At 34.3% G+C, this 24,724-nt stretch overlaps 2 protein-coding genes across 2 annotated transcripts; one reads left to right on the forward strand and one right to left on the reverse strand.

Annotated features, from left to right (window-relative positions):
• Positions 1 to 8,129: 8,129 nt before the first annotated feature.
• Positions 8,130 to 8,684, reverse strand: LOC131650358 (uncharacterized). The gene has a single exon (XM_058920073.1). The coding sequence runs from the start codon at positions 8,682 to 8,684 to the stop codon at positions 8,130 to 8,132; it is 555 nt and encodes a 184-aa protein (XP_058776056.1).
• A 7,233-nt stretch (positions 8,685 to 15,917) lies between these two features.
• LOC131647094 (GDSL esterase/lipase At1g71691) lies at positions 15,918 to 17,827 on the forward strand. The gene is made up of 5 exons (XM_058917006.1): positions 15,918 to 16,364; positions 16,493 to 16,620; positions 16,868 to 17,107; positions 17,194 to 17,449; positions 17,545 to 17,827. The coding sequence occupies exons 1-5, from the start codon at positions 16,088 to 16,090 to the stop codon at positions 17,763 to 17,765; spliced, it is 1,122 nt and encodes a 373-aa protein (XP_058772989.1). The 5' UTR covers positions 15,918 to 16,087; the 3' UTR covers positions 17,766 to 17,827.
• Positions 17,828 to 24,724: the final 6,897 nt, after the last annotated feature.

Raw genomic sequence — 24,724 nt, forward strand, 5'->3', positions numbered from 1 at the left:
CTCTCAAGGTGCGTTTGATTTGCAAAATATGAAGTACTGGACAGAACAGGACTAGACAGTACATAACAGTACAGGATAACTTTTTGTATTATACCGTATTTGATGATTACTGGACTGGACAACAATATAATTTATATTATAATATATTTTTTTATATATAAAATATTAATATTATATTTATGAACTAAAATATTAAATAATAAGAAAGAGAGTAAAAAATAATTTTTTGATATTTTTTTTTATAATTAGTGCTTGAGACAAAAAGTTGTTCCATGGTTTAGTGGGGGACAAGAAATTATGGTTTTGTCCAGTGCCTTGCCAATTTTTTTGTCCAGTAACATGATTAGTTTCTGCATCAAACAGAATACAAAAAAAATTGTCCTGTCCAGTACCTCATTTATTAGCAAATCAAGCGCACCCTCAATGGTGACAATTATTGAATATGGTCACGATCTATGAGAATTGCGCTGCGAGCCACAACAAAATTAGGTTTCATTGATGGAACCATCAAGAAACTAAGACCATAATTGGAAGATTTCTTCAACTGGGAGAGAGTTGATTTGGTGGTCATGGCATGGATCATTAACTCGAAAAATTCCACTCTACATGGAAGCATCTCGCACAACTCAACGACGTGAGATATGTGGCTCGATCTGGAAGAACAATTTGCAGCCAACGATCCATGAATTCATCAACTGTGGCATATGCTCTGTTTGATGCAGAAAGTAAATGACATAATTGTTACAAAATTTTATATCAAATTCAAGGGTATATATATGATGAGTTGAATGAGTTACAACCATTACCAAAATGTACATGTGGGGCCTATAAGAAATTGATGAAAGAGAAGAAGATCAAAAGGTTCACATTTTCCTTCATAGCCTTGACAATGAACAATTCACTCATGTGAAAGCCACAATTTTCAATATGAACCACTGTCCTCGCTGCGGAAAACTGTGAACATTGTCTTGAGAGAAGAAGCACGATGCGCTGCAGAGAAAGAAAGGATCAACAATAAACCAGATGTAGGAGCAACCTTTTATTCTTGTGGAAGCAAACAAAAGTGGCGAGACGGATTCAAGTCAAAGTGTGATCACTGTGGTAAAATTGGTCACATAAAATCAAAATATTTTTGCAATAGTTAGATACCTATCCAACTAGGACATGCGTAGAGTGCAACGTGACAAAGAAAGGCAGGGTGGATATGGCATGACTCGCTTGGAAGCTGCTAATGGAAATCAAAACATGGGAGACTTGGAGGAAACAACAATAGGTCGTGCGTTATATGGAATGGACATAAAAAATGGTGCAGTAACGTGAAGGCTGACTGGTAGTAGCGAGAAAATACAATGGGTTCTAGATAGTGGTGCATCACACCACATGACCCCCTTATACTCTCTTTAAAAAGATGTTCAGAAAATTGATAAATCTTTTTATATCACAGTTCCAACTAGGAATGCACTCTTATTGGAAATCAAATGAAAATTCATTTTTGATAATAGCGTTAAGCTAGATAATGTGTTATTTATACTTGAATTTAGTTGCAACTTGATCTTTGTGCAAAAACTAACACGTGATCTAGATTGTACTATCACTTATCATCTAAGTTTTTGTGTGATTCATTAGTAAACTATGAGGAAGACGATTGGATCAGGTGACTTACTTAATGGGGTGTATCATGTATGTGCTCAAAGAGAAGATGTGATAAACTTCACTTGCACCAAATCAAGGATACATGTCTACTCTATGGCACTCAAGATTGTGTCATCCTTCAAGCCAAGCTCTTCAACACTTATCTCATTTACTTAGATGCAATTTTAATTTCAATAAAATCGTTGGGTGTGATATATGTCACAAGTCCAAATAATGTAGATCCTCTTTCCCTCAAAGCATTAATAAATCAAAAGAGTCGTTCAGTTTAATACACTCTGACTTCTCACAACTGTTGATGATTATAGCAGTGGGACTTGGGTATATTTATTGCGAGATAAAACTCGTGTAACTGGAATCCCGATGAATTTTTGCAACATGGTGAATACACAATTTAATAAAGATGTGAAGACTTTTCAAAGCAATAATGGGACATAATTTACAAATTCTATTTTTCAAGATTTCCTTTGAGAAAAAGGTATTATGCACGAGACCTCATGTGTGAGTACACCCAACAAAATGGGTGTGTAGAGAGAAAACTCCTACATATATTAAATGTGGCAAGAGTACTCAGGTTTCTTGCAAATCTTCCCATTCGCTTCTAAGGGGAATATGTACTCATTGCAACTCATATCATTAATCAAACTCCCATTGTGGACAATAAAAGAGCTACTCCATATGAAATGCTTTTTGAAAAATCACCTAACTATGATCATCTAAAAGTGTTTGGATGCTTGTGTTATATGACGAAAACATCTAAACAATGTCACGAGTTTGGGCCAAGAGCAAACAAGTATATGTTTCTAGACTATCCACAAGGACAAAAGGGATGGAAAGTATACAACCTCAAGACACGGGAGTTTGTTGTGTCACAAGATGTGGTGTTCTACGGAAATGTGTTGCCATTCAAAATAGATGAAAGAGGTACATAACTTAATCCTCCATGAAATCTATTTCACAACAAAACACATCAACTTAAAAATGAAATTTTGCGAGAGGGGGAGTTGACATAAGGAAATGATTATGTTGTAAATATAATGGAAGAATCTAGTGAAGTGCATATGCCTCAAACGAATGATAGTGAAGAAATTAGAAATGAAGGGAAAAACCATCATCAACAAACTGAGGTCACACTCATGCCACCAAGAACACGACAACCCCATCATATCTTCAAGATTATCATTGTTATGTAGCCGGTGATGTTCCCCCAAGCAAGCAATTGATTCTCTCGCCATCCTCAGGTATGGTTCACTGTATCACAAAATTTATACGCAATAAGTATTTTTCACAAAAACATAAAGATTTCCTTGCAACAATTACAAATCATGGAGAACCATTCGCTTATTCTCAAGCTATAAAGCATGCAGAATGGAGAAATGCCATTGCTCACGAGCAAAAGAACTTTAAGATAATGAGACGTGGGAACCAGAATTTCCACCAAAAGGAAAGAAAGTTGTGGGGTGCAAATGGATCTACAAAATAAAATATAAGGCCACTAGAGAGATAGTAAAATATAAGGCACGACTCGTAGCAATAGGGTACAAGTAAAAGGAGAATATTTCAATGAAACTTTTGCACTGGTCACCAAAATGACAACCGTTCATTGTTTACTTTCAGTGGCAGTGCCAAAAATTTGGGAATTACACCAAATGGATGTAAGTAATGCATTCCTACATGGGAAATTGGATGAAGAGGTTTACATGAAGGCACTAGAGGGTCGTGTAGTCCCGAAAGCAAGCATGGTGTGTCATTTGAAGAAATCTTTTTACAAATTGCAACAAGCTTCGATAAATTGGTACTCAAAGCTTTCAAATGCACTGATGAAGTATGAGAGTCATCTAGATCGTAGTCTTTTCACTTATTCTCATAAATTAACATTTCTTGTGGTTCTTGTTGCTGAAAATCAGAATAGAATGTAGGACAACTTTGAAAAAACCTTTAAAAACGGGAATCACAAACGTGCTGCGTCGCGGTATAATTGCCGCTGCCTTAGAAGCGATTTCTCCTAGACCACCGGAGCTCAGTCAGATTGGCGTCGCCCCCCAAGGTTACCACAGCGTCCTCCGATCGCGGGCTCTCGCCAACAAAGGACTGGAATCAATCGGTATACTCAGAACTAGTTTTTCAGAAGAAAAGGAAGAAGCATTCTGTTTTTGTTATATCGAACAAGATGGAAAAAACCAGTATTAAAAGAAGAGCAGTCTGTTAATTCACAGCACTAACTCCACCTCATAAAACGTGGGATACCAGCTGAAATTAAGGAGCAGTTGCAACCTTTCATCTGAAATATAGGGCTACTGAAAACTGCTAGGAAATAGTCAAAAGAAGTTTAAATTTTAAATTTAAAACAAACTGCAGTAATTAATTTAAAATACACGTGGGATGGAAAACATTAATGTTCACTCACAATCCCCCACAGAACAGTAATAAGTTTTTCAAAAGATATAGTTTTTAAACTAGTTCTAAGCATATGTAAGGTTTAAAGCTTAAGTACAAGTGCCTTACGACTTGAACCGGTACATAGTGAAATCAAGTGAATCTTTCACGAAAAGAGTGAACAAATATGGAACTCTCTTGTTTAATAACCGTTCTCAATAACACACTTCTTACCTAAAATCTTGTTGATTCCTCGATAACTTCTCAAAAGATAGCCAAGTCTTCCTTGGGATGCTAAAGAGTGTACTAGAAAGTTTGCCCGAATACTTCCATAAGAGGCTAGCTCTTCACACTCCTGTAGGTGACTACATCAAGTCCTGTCTCAAAAGGACCACCCTATATGGGTTATGAAGTCATTAAGAGTTAAATAACTCAACCTCTCAGATCACCGGTGAGCTCATCAAGTCCGTCTTAAAGGACCACCCATATCCTGGGCTATGAGTTCATTAAGAGCTGATGCTCATCCTCTAAAGTACACTCGTCATAGAATGGGATGTAGTGTACCATCATATGAGTCTTTTCAAGGCTTCGTTTGACCACAGAGTGGATCCACCTAGAATTCCTCATCTCACGGGTTTTAGTCCCATTCCCTTTGACGTGTCAAGAACTAATTTTCTGTTCAGTCCCTTAGTCAAAGGATCCGCAATGTTCCTCTTTGATCTCACATACTCTAAGCTAAGTACTCCATTCGTGATTAGTTGTCTCACAGACGCATGCCTGATCCGAATGTGTCTCTTCTTGCCATTATAGGCATTGCTATTTGCTATGCAAATTGCAGCTTGTGAGTCACATTGTAGAGAGATAGGGGGAGTTGGGTGCCCCCACAGCGGTAAATCAGCCAATAAACTTCTTAACCACTCGGCCTCTTGAATTCCTAGATCTAGAGCTATAAACTCAGACTCCATAGTAGATCTAGCTATACAAGTCTGTTTAGAAGACTTCCAAGAAATAGCACCACCACATAATGTAAACACGTATCCACTAGTGGAGTTAACTTCTTTATCATCGGTAACCCAATTTGCATCACAATATCCCTCTAACACTTTAGGATAACCAACATAGTGTAAACCCCAATCCATGGTGCCCTTTAGATATCTTAACAATCTATTAAGTGCACCCCAATGATCTTTACTAGGGTTATGAGTGTACCGACTAAGTCTGCTAACAGCATAAGCAATATCAGGCCGAGTACAGTTCATCAAAAACATCAAACTTCCAATTACTTTAGCATACTCATTTTGTGAAACACTATCACCTCGGTTTTTCTTTAATTGCATGCTAGAGTCAAAAGGAGTTCTAATGGGCACCACATCAAATTGATTAAATTTCTTTAATACTTTCTCTACATAATGAGGCTGAGACAGAATGAAGCTATTTTCAATTCTAGTTACTTTAACCCCTAGAATCACATCACCTTCACCTAAGTCTTTCATATCAAATTTAGAGGATAAAAATAGTTTGGTCGAGTTTATAGCATTGATATGTGTTTCGAAGATTAGCATGTCATCGACATATAGACATATAATCACACAATCAGCACCAAACAGTTTTGAGTAAACACATGCATCAGATCCATTGACCTTAAATCCAAAGCTTATAATAGTTTTATGAAACTTATCATACCATTGCTTTGGCGCTTGCTTCAAACCATAGAGTGACTTCTTGAGTCTGCACACCTTGTTCTCCTGTCCTGGACTCATGCACCCTGGAGGTTGTTCCATATAAATCTCTTCATTAAGATCGCCATTTAGAAATGCAGTTTTGACATCCATCTGATGTACTAATAACTTGTATCTAGAAGCTAAAGCAAACAATGCACGTATGGTTGAAATCTTAGTTACCGGAGAATAAGTGTCAAAGAAGTCAATCCCATATTTTTGGGTGAAACCTTTAATAACTAGTCTCGCTTTATACCTTTCAATAGAACCATCCGTTTTAAGTTTCCTCTTAAAGATCCACTTACATCTAATGGCCTTGTTTCCCTTAGGTAAATCAACTAGCTCCCACGTGTGATTAGACATGATAGATTCTAATTCACTTTTAATTGCATCTTTCCAAAAACTAGCATCCAATGATCTTATAGCTTCATCATATGTCTTAGGATCATCTTCTAGCATGTGCACACTAATGAATGTATCATCCAATTCATTAAGATCATGGAGGTCAATCAAGAATGCAGTCACAAAATCAGGACCAAAGCTAGTTTTCCTTTTCTGTCTCTTACTCTTCCTAGGTTCAGTTTCATGAATAGGCATGGGAGGTAAAGTCTTCGACGAAGATGCAACACTACTGGACATAGAATCAACATTGATGTCATTTTTCTTTAAAGGAAAAATGTGCTCAAAGAATTCTGCATCTCGATATTCACACAATGAACGATCACTCAAAACCATAAATTGATAAGCTGCACTATTCTTAGCATAACCGATGAACACGGCAACAAACGTCTTAGATCCGATCGCATCAACCTTAAAAGCAGGCAGTCCTACCTTAGCTAGACACCCCCACACTTTAAGAAATTTAAGATTAGGAACATGCCCTCTCCATAATTCATAAGGTGTTTTTTTTAGTTTTTTGTGTGGAACTCTGTTGAGAATATGATTGACAGTTAATACAGCTTCACCCCACATGTTGTCGGGTAAACCAGAGCTCGAAAGTAACGCATTCATCATTTCTTTCAAAGTTCTGTTTTTCCTTTCGGCTATACCATTTTGTTGTGGGCTGTACAGAGCTGTAAATTCATGAATTATGCCATTGTTCTCACAAAATTCCTTCCAAGAATTGGTAACGTACTCACCACCTCTATCAGATCTAATCCTTTTGATTTTCCGGTTCAATTGGTTTTCTACTTCTGTCTTATAAGTGTAAAACACATTTTCAGCTTCATCTTTGGATCTCAATAAATACAAATTGGTGTATCTAGAATGGTCATCAACAAAAGTGATATAATACCTTTTACCACCTCTACTTTCTGTGTTGCGAAATTCTGCTAGGTCTGAATGAACTAATTCTAACAACTCGGTTGTCCTTTCATTTACATAATTAAATGGCTTTCTCTTGAATTTAGCCTCGACGCATACACTACATTTTTCATGGCCATCTTTTGCTAAATTTGTAATTAAACCCATTGCATGTAAACGATTGACAGATTTAATATTTAAATGTCCAAGTCTAGCATGCCATAAGTCTATAGTCTCAATGATATAAGCAGAAGAAACAATATTCTCATTTTCAATCAAAGTCTCAAGCACATACAAACAACCAGACCTATAGCCTTTCCCTACGAATTCACCATTCTTAGATAATACTATTTTACCAGACTCAATCACTTGTTTTATGCCAGCAATTTCAAGTAAAGCAGAAGAAATTAAATTCCTATGCAGAGAAGGTACATATAAAACATTCTGCAGTGTAAGAGACTTCCCTAAAGTGAGCTTCAGGGACACCTTCCCTTTTCCTAGCACCTTAGACACGCTTGAATTTACCATATAGACTTGATCTATTTCAGCAGCTCCTTGAAATTCAACAAATAGTTCCCTGTCAGCACAGAAATGTTTAGTTGCTCCAGTGTCAATCAACCATTCAACCTTCTCGGCTACATGGATAATTTCTGCAGTTGTGATCATGGCAACCAGGTTGTCAGGCGCTTCAGCAATGTTGATTTGATGTTTGGTTTGATCTCCCTTAGGCTTAATTGCATTTTTATGGTTGTCAGCTCGATCGTAGCATTGATAGGCACGATGTCCCATCTTGCCACATACGAAACAGCCTAGTTTGTTGTTCTGGAACTTCCCTTTCATCTTGAAGTTTGGAGCTCTTTTGTTTTGCACCTTGTCTTTCTTGAAATTTACCTTTTTGTCCTTCTTCTTGAACCTTTCAACATTTTCAGAAGACTCCACAAGATTAGCCTTAACTAAATTATCAGAAACTTTAGGAACAGGATTATCTTTGAGGCGATTCGCCTCTTCAATCTTCATGTGGTTAACTAGTTCAAGAAGAGTTAAATCTTTCTTCTTGTGCTTCAGTTGGTTGCGGTAGTTGGACTAAGAATCAGGAAGCTTCTCGATCAAAAAGTTGGGCTGGAGGACTTCACACATCTTCATCCCTTCAGCCAAGATGTCTGCCACTAAATTCTCGTACTCATGAACTTGATCCATGATTGGTTTGTCGTCCACCATCTTGAATTGCATAAATTTTCCGCAAACATACTTTTTCTTCCCAGCATCATCAGTTGAATACTTAGCCTCCAAAAGTTCCCATATCACCTTTGCAGATTTATGGGCAGCAAGCAAGTCGAAGATCGGGTTGGTAACATGGCTGAGCATATGACCACGAACTTTCTTATTGTCAGATTCATACTCCTTCATGGTTGCGTCATCTGCGAAGATGGGTGTTGCGCCAGGAGACGAAGTACCATCCGTTCTAGGAGCATTCGGAACGATGGAACCAGCGGCAGCTGGAGGTTGTTGAAGGAGAACATAGTCGACCTCCAGTTGCTCAAAGAAAATCAGCATCTTCTGAGACCACCTCTTGTAATTCGTTCGGTCAAGAGGTTCGAGTTTTGACAGATCCAACATTTGCTTGAAGTATATCGCCATTCTGATTTCAAAGAGAAAATCGCTTCTAAATTGCTGCTGAAAATCAGAATAGAATGTAGGACAGCTTTGAAAAAACCTTTAAAAACGGGAATCACAAACGTGTTGCGTCGCGGTATAATAGTCGCTGCCTTAGAAGCGATTTCGCCTAGACCACCGGAGCTCAGTCAGATCGGCATCGCCCCCAAGGTTACCACAGCGTCCTCCGATCGCGGGCTCTCGCCAACGAAGGACTGGAATCAATCGGTATACTCAGAACTAGTTTTTCAGAAGAAAAGGAAGAAGCTTTATGTTTTTGTTATATCGAACAAGATGGAAAAAACCAGTATTTAAAGAAGAGCAGTCTGTTAATTCACAGCACTAACTCCACCTCATAAAACGTGGGATACCAGCTGAAATTAAGGAGTAGTTGCAACCTTTCAGCTGAAATATAGGGCTACTGAAAACTGCTAGGAAATAGTCAAAAGAAGTTTAAATTTTAAATTTAAAACAAACTGCAGTAATTAATTTAAAATACACGTGGGATAGAAAACGTTAATGTTCACTCACAGTTCTTATCTATGTAGATGATCTTATCATTACTGGAAACGACACGACATCGTGCACCAAGTTTAAACAATATCTAAGTGGATATTTTCACATGAAAGATTTAGGACCTCTTAGGTATTTCCTTGGACTGAAATTAGCTCGAGGGAAATAGAGTTTATTTGTATGTCAAAGAAAATACACATTGGATATCCTAAATTAGTGCAGTATGTTAGGGTGTCCTTCCTCTTTTCTAATGGAACAAAATCATAGACTTGCACTAGCTTCAAGAGAACCTTATACAGAGTCGAGTCATTACCGCATATTGGTTGATCACTTCATATAATTAACCATTACATGACCAAAAATTACGTATGTGGTTCATACACTCAGTCAATTCGTGCATTTCCCATAACAAGCACACTGGGATGCAATCATAGGTGTCCATCGTTACTTGAAATCATCCCCAAATTAAGCTATTGTCTTGCCACAAGAAAATGAGCTCAAGCTAGTTACGTATATTGATTTCAATTGGGCGTCATGCCCATTACCAAGGATATCAGTATCAGGATACCTAATGAAGTTAGGTTTAGTGTCATTCTCTTGGAAAATAAAAAAGCAATCTACATGGTCTAGATTATCTAGATAAGCAGAGTATAGAGAAATGGCTCACGCCACTGGTGAAATATTGTGGTTAAGTCGATTACTTTCATGCTTATAAGTTGATTGTATCTCTCCAACGATTCTTCACTATGATAACCAAGCATCCATATATCTTGCTGCCAATCCGATGTATCACGAAAGAACCAAGCATATCAATTTGGATTGCCACTTCATCAAGGAACACCTAAGAGATGGAACAATAACTGATTATGTCCCAACTAAACATCAAATCGTAGACATATTCACTAAATCATTGGAATCCGCATTATTTCAAAGTCTATCGATCCAGTTGGGTGTTCATAACCCTCATGCTCCAACTTCAGGGGGGGTAATAGAAGGGTAGCATCAAATGATTGAATATTATGTATTCACTGCGTGATAATTGATTAGTAGGCTAAGTTTTCTCATCTCCTTAATTTTAGGCTAAGATTGAGGATCTCATTAAGTTTAGAGTTAAGGCACTTATATATATATATATATATATATATATATATATATATCAACTCATTTGTATAGAGTTAATACAATCCTTGTGTGCGGCAGGCTTCGGTAATAAGATGATCATTATCTTATGGGATTTACTCCAAACCTGGGGTTCTTTATTGGGCTCAAAAATGAATTGTGGGGACTTATTTAAGCTCTTAAGTTGGGGATTTCTCTTTCCACCTTGAAGTGTTATCCCACACTACCATGAAAATTCCAGAATGTATCTCCGGATGCACCTATTTAAGTCATTATTCAAACCAAATTAAAGAGACACCCATATTAGGTCAAAATTTAATCTGGAGATGCATCTACGTATACGTAAAAAGTGCGTCAAAAGATGCATTTTCGTAAACACCTTTTACTCAAAAACTTATGGGTGGTCCAAAGTTGCATCTCCAGACGCTTTTGTTTCATATCCTGCGTCAAACCTTTCCCACTTCCTCCTTCATTTTCTCAAAATTTCTTAAAAAACATTTGAACTCACACAACCATTGAAGCATCACATCCTTTCATTCAAGCTTATATCAGTGGATCTCCTTCTCCTCCTTTCTAACATCTCATAACATTCAAGCTTCTCCTTCTAATCAATTTCATCTGGTAAGTTTTTCACATTTCGTTTTCTTTTTATGTTTTGATTTGTAGTTAGTTTTTTAAATTACATTATCTATTTTAGGTGCATTAGATAGTAGTGCAAACGAAAGTAGTAGGTTAGAAGAACATGCATTAAGGTTTTTGAGACTGGTATGACAGAAAAGGGGTTTTTACCATGGGAGATTATCACAGGTTTGTTCGGAGATGCATCTCCATATTTGCTCTGCATTCTTTTCAAAGTTACATATCTGGGTCAGACTCAGGAAAACAATTGGGCGATTTTGTGGAATTTGTGAATTTCTTTAGATATATATCTATCTATGTTTCTAGAGCAGGTGCAAGCGATTTTGTGGAATTTGTGAATTTCTTCAGACATATATCTATATATGTTCCTAGTGCAGATGCAATGGCTGAAAATAGCATTAGTTAGATTAGGCTCATGTCTGTGTCCCAAACTGCATTGGTATGACGTGAGAGGGTTGCAGTAAGGACCACGAGACCACGATTTATTGATAACTTGTTTGATAGTGAATTTACTTTGCATCCCAAAGGTTCCCACCCTCATGGTTCTTGTAGACGACTCTCTCAGGCTTATCAGGCATATGATGTAGCTGAACCTGAAGTTCCTAAAGCCTTGGTTGACCCTGAAGCCCTTGAAGCCCAAGAGGAAGTCACTGCCGATGCTGATGCCCCATTAGAGAGCTACCAAGGAGGCTTATTTAACACCTTATTAATTCATATTTATACAGACCATGTTTCTAGACATGTCGGGAATGGAGAGGTATATTTCTTTTCTTTTGCAATACATATGTTGTCAACTAATTAAATCCATATTATTGGTTATATTTTCTTTTTACATAAGCATTATTATTTGAAATTGATTTACCATAGTAGGAAGATTTTGGAGCTGGTACAACCCACTACTGCTTGGTTTATTGATGTCATCCACTATTTCGATCTTTTCGGTTTATGTTTTGTTGTGTACGTGACCATAAACCACGAGATATATATGGCTTTTGTAGAGAGGTGGCACTCAGAGACGTCACCTTTCCACGTATCTATAGCCGAGATGACCATCACCTTGAATGACGCCTTTTTCCTTCTACATCTTCCCATCAGGTGAGATTACTTCCCCACAGGAGGAAACATCGGGAGGAATGTGTCGACTTGATGATCACCCATTTGGGGATTGACCCAACTGAGGCCTCACAAGAGGCACATGACACTAGAGGTGCTCGTGCTAGGTTTAGGTATAATTTTCTTATTTCTGGTTAGCACGTCCATGTTTATGGAAAAAATTTATACCTATGTCGGTAAGGTCTACCTTAAATACTTCGTCGACCTGACTTTAATTCACGAGTACAATTGAGGGTTGTATATCTGGTCTACTAGGGCTGTTCAAAAAAATCGTCGAACCGAACCGAATTGCCGAACTGAGCCGAACTGGAGTTAAATTAATTGAACCATTATTAATAGTTAGTGAACTGAACTTATATTTTCTTAATGGTTCTAGAACTGAACTGATAAGCAATTAACCACTTTGAATTTAATTCCGAACCGTTAAAATTTTAGTTTCAAAATTCTAACTTCTAATAACTTCAAACACTCGGAGATTTTATCTGAAACCTTTGCAGTAGAAATAGAGGGAATGACACTTCCTCTCCTATGGCATGTTCTTGAGTTTTCAAAATGTGGCCTAATATTTGGAAAAATTTCTCTAGAAAGATGTGTTTTCTCTAATTCATGATGAAAAGATTTGGTACTTCAATCTGAACCTTCTCTCCAGCATGGTTTATTATTTGATTCCTTTTTTTTTTCTCTTGCTCAAATTTGTAGATTTACTATCTGATGAGCATTTAAGTTGTTCATATTGTACTAGGCTAAGTTTTTTTTTCTTTTAGACCTTATTTTTTTCATTAATAGTGTAATGAAGCAAATTTTATAAATGCATCTGACACAACTAGTTAAGTGGCATTTGCGACTATGTTGTGCTATACAAATAATATAGTAAAATACAACAAGGACTATTCATATTATAACACACTTGCAGTTTATGGCTCTTGATTCTAACTTTTTTTAGTTTATTTTTTAAGTTCTTCGAAATATCTTATGAGAACAACTTATAACACATATCAAACCATTTAAGTTTATTTTATTTTTTGCTATAAAAATGGATTATACAAGCTGTTTATCCAAACAGTCCTAAATATTGTAAAAGTTGACTAGTAATTTGTGATTTTTTTAATGAGTTTTGCAATTTTAAATTAAGTTGGATTTTGATTATGAATGTGGATTACAAAAATTTAAGTTAAAAATTATGTATAATAGTATATTAAGAAAGTTTATAAAAAAAAAAAAGCTAAAAATAAATTTTAAAAAAAAATTATTAAAAAAATTCAAAACTAAGTATAACGGTTTGGTTCTTTCACAAATGGTTCGGTTTGAAAAAATTGTCTTTTAATGGTTTGGTACGGTTTGAAATTTCGAACCGTTATGCCAAACCAAAACTTTTGGTTCAGTTCGATTCTAAAAAAATTGAAACGGTTCGAATGTCTTTATATAATGGTTCGGTTTGGTTTGGTTCAGTTTTCTGACACAACCAAACCATGAACAGCCCTATGGTCTACATGTACTCTAAGTTGAGCAAGAGTTATCTTTGGAAGACAAAGTAGAAGACTGGGAGCTACACACTGCTTACGATAGTTTCATAATTCATTCGTTACACTTGTTACTAATATTTTATCCGAACCAATTTTAGGGATGTATCATCTCCCACTTCCATCTCATCACCAAGTGGGAAGTTGCAAAAGCATACGACAAGGACTAGCCACGTGCAAGCGCATTTGTTCTGTATATGGGGAATAATGCAGTCTGTTGAAACAAAATTGATTTGTACCATAACCCTAAGGTTTTGATGATAACAAAGTATTTAAAGAACAATTGGGTATATTAACATTTGTTTAAGTATGCAGGAACATAGACTAAAAATTATGATACAAAGCCAGTTCTGATACTGCATTAAACATCTAAAGATAAGCTTAAAATATGCATATTTTGAAGATCAAACTCTGAAGAATCAAATTATGAAGGAGGTCAACTTCTAAAAGAAAGTCAACCTCTGAAGGATCGAAACCTAAAGACTCAGCCTCTGAACTTGGTCAAGGATCAGAACTTGAAGATCCCAGACTTTGAACGAAGTCAACTTCTGAAGACTTGGACTCTAGGTTCAGTCAAAGCTCAAGTGTCAAGAAACTTTGATAGGCCACTATCAGAATCTGAGGATATTTTGTCTTCTTCAGATCACGAGAAGACTTAGCAGAATTTTGTAGAAGACAGAAGGAATGCAACAACTAATTCCTCTTGAAGCAAATGAATTTCAAATGGTCTTTCAACGAAATTAACCATACAAAAAGTTTTCCAACGTCTTTAATGATGCTTCTCTAAAAGACTCCTTGAGCATTTGTAATCAGATTTGATTATAGTGAAAATATCTTGGAAGTGCAAAAGATTTAGACTGCTCTTGATTTGTGGGAGGAACCGGAATATATAGTTTTTGTCCTTATTCTTTATCTATGAACTGCTTTAATATACTGCTAAACACTTAACTCTGATTCAGATTCTCTATCTCGTGTTTAGAATCTAATAAGAGAGTTTTAGAAAAGAAAGAAAAAATTAACACAATTCAACCCTCTATTATTGTGTTTTATTAAAACTTTACAATCAATTCATTCAACGTCTCTCTTAACCGTATGGAATCAGATGACATTTGCTTTTGCCCATACGAGGGTCACCTCCAGACACGTCAGTTTGATGTCATTTCCTTATATTTTGAATGGTTGGCATGTGGATCATTTCTTATATATATCCATATCTACCTGAGTGAGTGATACACCAGTTTGGCAACTTGTAGATTATTTTGAGACCTCCCATGAGTCTGCTTCTCCTGACGTCCACCGTAAAGATCTTGGTGTGATACTGGAAGATTTTGATAGTCACCTGGTACCAAAGGAGTGTCGTCGGGTGCCAGCTCCTTTTCAGTTGGTTTATGTTGAAGGCTACTTGACATGGTTCTATAGGGTGTCATACCCTATCATGACACCGAACTCTCATGGAAGACAGTCTAGGCTAACTAGCTCAGATGACCACAGCAAGAGTGTGACGACGGTCTGCCAGTGTGTTGTGAAGATGGGTAGAGCATGAATAGAGTCAAGACTCTTTAAGGTTGAAGTGCCCAGTTGGTTCTCATGGGGAACATGGTTGTCGCGAATTTCGTTCAGTATAGAAAGAGGAGGAAGCATGGGGTTAGACATACCTAGTAGTTAGTTTATGTTTGAATGTGTTACTTTTTGTGTATTTTCGAATAAATGTTATGTATGATGTTGACTTTTTGGATTAATATATGACTTTTTGCTTTCATTTAACTTTATTTTGATTTTACTTTGATATAAGTTGGCCTAACATAATTATGATGTTGGAATAATGATGGTGGTGCTCTGAGTTGATTCAAAGGAATTTTTAGCATACATCTCCAAAATAATCCACCCTTGCAATTAACACACTTCTAACACCTTTTAAAACACTTTAGGAAATATTTTGAAGATGCGCGGACAAGGGTGGAAAGAATAATTCCCTTAAATGTTAATACTACCTCTGTTACTTTTTATAAGAGACAGTTCACTTTTTAGGTTCATTGAGTAATCAATGTATCTAGTCTATAAACAAGCCAAATACATTGGTTACTCAATGAACCTAAAAAGTGACTTGTGTCTTATAAAAAGGAACGGAGGTAGTACTTTTTAAAGTCAGGCGAGGGCATTTACGTCTTTCTCTAAAATCCCGCCAGTTGCTCTTTATGTTTCGGATCAAATGCCAAAAAAAACGCACAATCGGATTCAACCACCTCACGTCTCATCACCACCGTGCCGGTAACTAGTTCTGCCCTCCTCTCAACTCGTGACTCATTCAGTTCAATCATCTTTCTTCTTCTTCTTCTTCTTCTTCTTCTTCTTCTTCTTCTTCTTCTTCTTCTTCTTCTTCTTCTTTTTGGCTCAATTTAGAAGAAGAAAATCTCAAAACTGAAACGAGAGAAAGATAATGAGTTCAGAATCAACTCTAGCACAAGCAAGAACAAGAACAAGATAATGGATGCAAATGCGAGTGTTATAATCATACTATTTTTCATTCTCTTATGCAGTCCCTCAACTGCACAGCCAGAACCCGCTATTTCACCAATACCTCCCGCTTTTTCTCCTCTAGCTCCTGCTTTGTTCGTCATCGGAGACTCCTCCGTTGATTCCGGTACCAACAATTATCTCGGTACCTTTGCTCGCGCCGATCGTTTTCCTTATGGAAGAGACTTTGACACTCATAAACCTACCGGAAGATTCTCCAATGGAAGAATACCCGTAGATTTTCTTGGTAATTCAACATCTTTTCTTTTTTTACTATATAGATATATGAAATTTACTTGATTATTATTACATCATGATAACGAATATGAATTTCTTGTTTAATTATTTATGTTTAATTTGTTGAGTTTGCATTAGCATTGCGTCTTGGACTTCCTTTTGTTCCAAGTTATCTTGGTCAGAGAGGAAATGTGGAGGATATGAGTCATGGTGTCAATTATGCTTCTGCTGGTGCAGGCATTATTGCCTCAAGTGGCTCTGAATTGGTAAGTTTCTCTTTTCGCTTATCGCATATCGTATATATTCTTATGTAGAAGCTATTTGTTTGTATGATAAGTTACCTTGCACAGCTTACAAAAATAAGCTGAAAACTGGTTATAGACATGTTGTAAGAAGTTTTTGTAAGATCGCTTAAATAGTCTAACGAGTAGTGCTTATGTTAAGTCGGTAGGTAAACTCGTATAAGTCAATTTAAACACACTATTAGATATAATGAAATATTACTGCATGCAGGGTCAGCATATCTCTCTCACTCAGCAAATTCAACAATTTAGTGACACATATCAGCAGTTTATATTAAGTATGGGAGAAGATGTTGCAATCAATTTCATATCCAATTCTGTCTTCTATATCTCTATTGGAATCAATGACTACATTCATTACTATTTGCTCAATGTTTCCAATGTCAATAACATGTACCTTCCATGGCGCTTCAACCAGTTTTTAGCATCTTCACTTAGGCAAGAAATTAAGGTCAAATACTAAACTTTCATTTTTTTCATTTTTCATAAACCGAAGGAGTTAAATTGATTACTGATATATTAACCTTGATGATGCAGAACTTGTACAACTTAAATGTTAGGAAAATTGTGGTCACAGGACTTGCTCCTATTGGTTGTGCTCCTCGCTACATGTGGGAATACGGTATTCAGAATGGAGAATGCGTTGAACCGATAAATGACATGGTTGTTGAATTTAATTTTCTCATGAGATACATTGTTGAAAAGCTTGCTGAGGAGCTCCCTAGTGCCAATATCATCTTCTGTGATGTGTATGAAGGTTCCATGGATATTTTAAAGAATCACGGTCGCTATGGTACTAAAATTTGTGTTTTTTGCTCATTTCAATCTATTAAGGAACTATAGTAACTTCAACATTATATCTTACTTTGCTTTGTGTTCCCTAATCAGGCTTTACCGTTACGTCCGAGGCCTGCTGTGGATTTGGGAAGTACAAGGGTTGGTTCATGTGCTTATCGTCGCAAATGGCGTGCAGGAATGCTTCCAACTATATCTGGTGGGATCAGTTCCATCCAACTGATAAAGTGAATGGAATTCTGGCAGCCAATATATGGAATGGTGAACACACTAAAATGTGCTATCCTATGCATTTACAGGACATGGTAAATTAGAAGGCAAAATGATATTGTATGATCTTAGTTGATCACATTTTGTTCACAAGTTGTTGAATAGTTCCTCTAATGTGATCTTAGTATGATCTTAGCTACTATAGTTCCTCTAATGTGATATCCATGGTCACTGCTAGTACTTTTAATATTTCAAAGAGAATTTTTACTAACTATGTCACATGTCCTCTTTCAATTGAGATATTGAATAGGTTAAACTATGAGTTGAAAGTCAAGAATATTATATGAGGATCATCTTATGAAAAAGCTTGAAAATGTGGCTCTAACTAAAGTATCTACGCTGAAAAAGATTGATGCTCATTTGTATAGTATCATTAAGTCTATACTTCATCCAGACATCAAACTGATCTTTCATCCTCATGTCACATGAGAATAAACTCTACATAGATGCCACGCAACGCCTCTATGAATCATGTCATTTATTAATGAATATCATCAATTCACATAAAATAGATGCCTTTATTTCTACATATATTGGTCATGTTCATATTACATTTCATGAGTTTGACGAACTCCCCCCTTCTGGTGCAAGTGATCCAGCTAAACAATAGAAGAAGTTTGATCAACACAACACTCTCTTCATGTTGCTTGTCCTGTATGTTATTGTTTCAGATATGGAGAGTGCCACAACTATCCTTCTTCTAGTGCCAGGATAAATGTTCAACTTAGCCATCTCTAATCCTTGTCTGGGTGATACAACTGCCCTTGCAACTCTTGAAAATAATCAATATCACCCTCAAGAAGGGTCATCTAACTCAAAGCCTTGTTCCAAATGTGAGCATTGTAATCAACTCAGACACGCTATTATTCATTGTTGGAAGTTGCACGGTGAGTCTTCACATTTGGTAAATGTGGGCTCATGTTTATCCTTTTAACATTGACCACACTTCCTTCATAGGCGTCTTCACCAAGCTACAAAAATTTCCTCAAGTGGCGGGAGAATAATTAGATTACTGCTACTATTGCTCTAGTTTTTCACACTAGTCATTCATTTGTTTTCCTCGCTTAGTTATCTTCTCTCGGACCCTGAGTTCTTGACATTGCCGCATCTAATCATGTTACTACTAATAAATGTCTTTTCTCTTCTCTATCTTCATATGTTTTCTTAGCAATTATAATTTCTTCCAATGATTCTCAAACTTTGATCCCAAGGGATGGGTATTGTCAAAATCCTCTTTCCACTCTCAGCTGCTTCTACTCTCTATGAACTTGTTCTAATGACAGAACTGTTACCTTCAATAATGTTACTCTGCAGATTCATAATTTGGGACAGAGGATTTACACGAGATATGAGTTTCAATGCCTCTACTACCTCTCTTTGTCACCCAAGCCATGATCATCCACATATTCTCCACTTACTATACATTACTAATTTGGTCATTCAGGTCTTCCCAAATTATAGAAGTTGGTGCCAAATTTATCTAAGTTGTCTAGTTTACATTGTGAGTAATGCTAGTCGTGGAAACACGTTCGAAGTCACTTTTCAAATCGAGTCAATCAACATGTTCGGTTCCTTTTTTTACTTTAGTGCGCTCATATGTTTAGGGCCCATCTCGTATTATATATACTTTTATGTTATGAAGCACGGACATCCCAAATTTAACTCTGACACTGACACTGATACAGGGACACCGGTAATAATTTTTAAAAATAAAAAAATTAAATGTAATCACAAGTATCGGTGCAAGTACCTGATACCGACACGGACATGCCATTTTTCAGAGGCGTCGGTGTTACATAGCTTTTAAGTGATACTTTTATCGATGATTTTCCCGTGCTTGGTAATTTCTAAATAAAAATATATTTTAGTTATTGTTTGTTTTTAAACAATTTTATCACGAGATTAAAACTCAATTTGACGTCTCTATTCATAATTTAAGTGATAATGCTTCTGAATATTTGTCCCATATATTTTATGGCTCATATTGGTATTCTTCACCAAACATAATGTCTCGTACACCTCAACAAAATGGAGGGCATTGGCTAATATGCATAAGGATTTTCCTTATGCACCATGCATAAGTCAATCTAAGCCATTGGATCATATTTTTAATCCAATATTGAGTATTGAGTATTGAGTACTGAGTATTGAGTATTGACTATTGAGTAATGAGTATTGAGTATTGAGTAATAATTATAATTTGATCTAATGATCCAATGGTCAATAATACTCTATGCACGGCGCATAGATTTTTATCTATGCACCGTAACTGCACCCCAAAATGGAGTAGCCGAATGCAAGAATCATCATCTCATTGAAACCACTGGTAATCTACTTCTCCTTAGTAATGTTTCATTCCTATTTTGGTGGGATGTTGTCCTAATGGAATGGAATGTTACCTTATCAATCATATATTGCATTATATCATTTTTCCTCATTCCTCTCTTCACCCAATTCCTTGAGGCCATGTGTTTTGTTACAATCTTTCTTAGTCTTGGTAAATTGTGTGTTCGATCACTCAAGTGTATGTTCCTTTGTTATCATTGATAACAAAAGGGCCATCATTTATATTCTTCTACGCTATAATGTATCTCATATCAACCGATGTTATTTTTATAGAAAAAAATTTTGTTTCTTATTTTGAGTCGAATCATACAACTCCAAAACTCCTTCAAAAAGTTATTATTGTTGTTCATTTCATTGTTCTTCTCGAGCCTTGTGAGTTTGTTTTACTAAATACCTCTCTAAGGTTAGTCCCTCAACTTCACAATTACTACAACCATGTCATCATTGTCAGCAACCTTTCATTGTGAATGTTTTTATTCATGAGGCCATTAAAGGTTCTCCTACATTATATTTGTTTGTTTATATTAGAGTTTGCTTAATTCATTCTTACAAAATCGGTTGGTATGATAAGGAGTGTCACTCTATATAAACTATTTTCAAACACTATGTCTAACCAACGTAGGACATAGAATGTTCCTAACAGTCTACTACATGTCTTTTGCTTCTATTTCATAAACCTTCAGGCAAAGCATTATTCCACCCCGAGTCTATGGTAGGTCACTAGGTTGTCGTCGGTTCTATACATTAAAGGTTGGCCAAAATTGTAACATTGTTTAGTAGCAGCCAATGAATATATTAAGATATTTTTTGTTGGATTATTTTTGTTGTAACATTAATCACTTTAAGGCTTGTTTAGTACGGTAACTTTTAAAACAAAAGCAAATAACAGCTGTATATATGTAGTAGGAAAAGGCTTTTTGTCCTTATTGTAGCTTGGCAAAGTAAATCAAAACTTTGCGAAACATGAATCTTTTGACTAGAAACTATCCATTATTAAATCGAGGTCAAATGTATAACATAAAACATGATGCTTTGGTTTTCTTCTAATGTGCCTGTGTCTTCCATTTAGTTTCTAACTTTTCTATTTTTAAAATTTATGCTATCAGTATTTACCAAGAAAGTGTGCGATGTTCCATAAAAACAGACAATTGGTCAATTTTGTCAACTATAGCAATTGAGGGGAATACATATAGGAGGATATTTATTTGACATTAAATTTTAGGCTTAATTACAGTTTTGGTCCCCCTATTTTTTTAATTCACGAAATTAGTCCTTCTATTTTAAATTTAAACAGTTTTGGTAAACAGTTTTGGTCCCCTTTCATACTTTTTTTTACTTGAAATTGACGATATTTTCACTTTTTAAATGACAAATTACTTGTGAAACATGACAAATCATCATATATATAAACTTATTATTAAACTTTGTAGATAAAAATATAAGTTAAAAATTAAAAAATATCATTGATTTTCTTTGAAAAAATATGAGAGGGAAACCAAAACTGTTTAAACATAAAATAGGGGGACCAAAACTGTTTGAATTTGAAATAGGGGGGCTAAATTCGTGAATCAGATAAAATAGGGGGACCAAAACTGTAATTTAGCCATAAATTTTAAATAGGAGTTTTTTTTTTAATTTTAAAACGTCTCTTTATAAAATTTGTTTAGACCTCTATGTATATTGACTTGGGTCGTTCAAAAAATTTATAAAATTGTACTAAACCAAAGAACTGAACCGGGTCATTGTTAAATAACAATAATTGAATCGTTCTCTTTAATTTATGAAGTCTATAGTTTATCAAACAGTTTAATAATCGAACCAAATTGTTAACCGAATCAAAATATACTAAATTGAAGCCCAATTAACTAATCATATTTATAGTATGGTATTAACTGGTTATGTTATAACTTTGGTTTAGTGGTATTTTCTTTAAATTATTTTTTTACTATTAAATGTTATTTTATATATGAAAAATTAGTTTTTAAAATTAATTTTTTTAGTGGTAATAATATTTAATATGAAATATTTTTATATAAGTGATAAATAAGATAAAAGATAAATGATTTAAATGCAATTTTGATCCCTGTAAGTTAGCTAGTTTTTTATTTTCGTCCTTGTAAATTTTTTTTGTATGAGTCTCTATATTTTATTTTCACATTCGTTTTATTCCCTAAAATCAAAATTCCCAGAAAATCTGTAAATTTTCTTGCGTATTTTGACTTTAAGGACTAAACCTCAAACAAAAACTAAGATATAAAGACTCAAACAAAAATAAATAACTTAAAGGGACGAAAATCCAAAATTCGCTAACTTACCGGGACTAAAAATACATTTCTTCTGTTTAGGCAAACAACAAAATAATAATTTTATATATATATATATATATATATATATATATATATATATATATATATATATATATATATATATATATATATATATATATATATATATATATTTATATAAATATATATATATATATATATATATATATATATATATATATATAAATATATATATATTTATATAAATATATATATATATATATAAATATATAAATATATATATATATATATAAATATATAAATATATTTATATATATATATATATATATATATAAATATATAAATATATATAAATATATAAATATATAAATATATATATATATATATATATATAAATATATAAATATATAAATATATATATATATATAAATATATAAATATATAAATATATATATATATATATATATATATATATATATATATATATATATATATATATATATATAATGGTTGGATTTGAAAAATCAATCTATCTAAACAATGTTACGTTAAACCGATTTGAATTTAAATATTTCACATTACGTATTAGTGATAAAAATAATATTTGTAAAAATAGCTTTAAAAAGTCTAAAATGATTTTTAATTAGAAATAATTTTAAAAAAAATGCAATGGTTCTGTTTACCATAACAAGCAATTCTCTTAAAAATAATTATTAACAGTTTGGTACGGTTCAAAATTAAGAGTTGGTGTAGCGAATCAATTGTTTGGGTAAGTTCGGTTATGAACAAATTCAAGCGCTTCAGTTCTTATAATCATTTGTTATGATTCAGTTTGGTACGGTTTGGTTCTTTTAGAGAACTATACCATGAACAATTCTAGAACTGAGTGTTGATCTATAATTTTTACCAAAATCACGTACACATTATCGATTTATCTTGTTTCTTTATGATTTCTTTTTAATAATTTATCGTATTTTGAATTTTTTATTAAATTTTTCACACCCAAAGTAAAAATGGTTTTCTTGCATAAAATGAAGTTTGACTTAAGTCAATCTTAAATAAACTAATTCAAGGTGATTCATGGCACGATTAAAAATGTTAACTTTGCTTGAATCGATTACAAATAAGTTGTGGGAATCGATTCACACACTGTTTGAATCGATTCAAAGACATGATCATTCAAGGCAAACTAGTAACATTTGAACTAATTCATTTAAGGTTATTTTGCTCAAATTTAATGTTATCAATCAAGCACATACATCAAAGTTTTTTCATTCTTAAAATTGAATAAATAAAAATTTATCAAAAGTGATATCTAAAAACATAACTTAATTTCTCTCAAATCTTTATCTTCATTTGGTCCATGGATAATTATCAACCTTTATGAGAAAACATTAGAGTTCTAATTGTTTATTGAAGTATTTAGTTTTCACATAGATTTTGATCACTATGGAATTCAAAATTGAAGTTCCATTTGAAGAAAAAGAGAGATAGCCCTTCTCCATTGATGTGGTGTTTCATTATATATATCAACTTGTCGAAGAAAGTGTTCAAGGGTTGTAATTATGATTGAGTGAAAATTGATTTAGTGTCAAGATTGAAATTCATCAAAGGTTGAAGATTAAGATTAATGTACTAGGTTTAGTTAGCTAAGTTGCAGACGAGATTCAATCAAAAATCAAGGGACAAGATAGTTTGGTTTAAGAAGTTTTATTTTAATTGTATCATTGAAAAAATCTCTCTCTCTCTCTCTCTTTATATATATATATATATATATATATATATATATATATATATATATATATATATATATATATATATATATATATATATATATATATATATATATATATATATATATATATATATATATATATATATATATATACCCCTAAGAGGAGATTGTTGCATGTCCCTAACACATTTAGAGGGAGGGCCACCAATACGGTTATTTTGTTGCTTATCTTATCATTTTTATTTATTATTGTTTATTAAGGCTCCTTTATGATTGCACAACTTTGAATCAAGATCAAATTAATTTGTAGTTCATTTTAGCATGCATAAATCAATTGTTATATTCGAGCCTGATCATGATGTTTTTAGTGGAATAAGAACCATATATATTTTTATTCAAGTTGGGTGCAAATAAAAATCTCAAAATATTGTGAAATTAAGGAAAATTGAGATTTTGTGTGTGTAATTCGAATCAAGCAAATCAAGCACACTTTCTGATTGAAATCAAATCCAACAGAGGCAAACAAAAGCTTTTAAACACTTTGATTCGAATCATACTTCACACTTGATTCGAATCAAGTATTTTCTTGCCACCTTTTCTTGATTTGATTCAAATCGGACTTAAACTAGTTCAAATC

Source organism: Vicia villosa, linkage group LG2, assembly GCF_029867415.1.
Source record: "Vicia villosa cultivar HV-30 ecotype Madison, WI linkage group LG2, Vvil1.0, whole genome shotgun sequence".
In the NCBI taxonomy this organism is placed as follows: domain Eukaryota; kingdom Viridiplantae; phylum Streptophyta; class Magnoliopsida; order Fabales; family Fabaceae; genus Vicia; species Vicia villosa.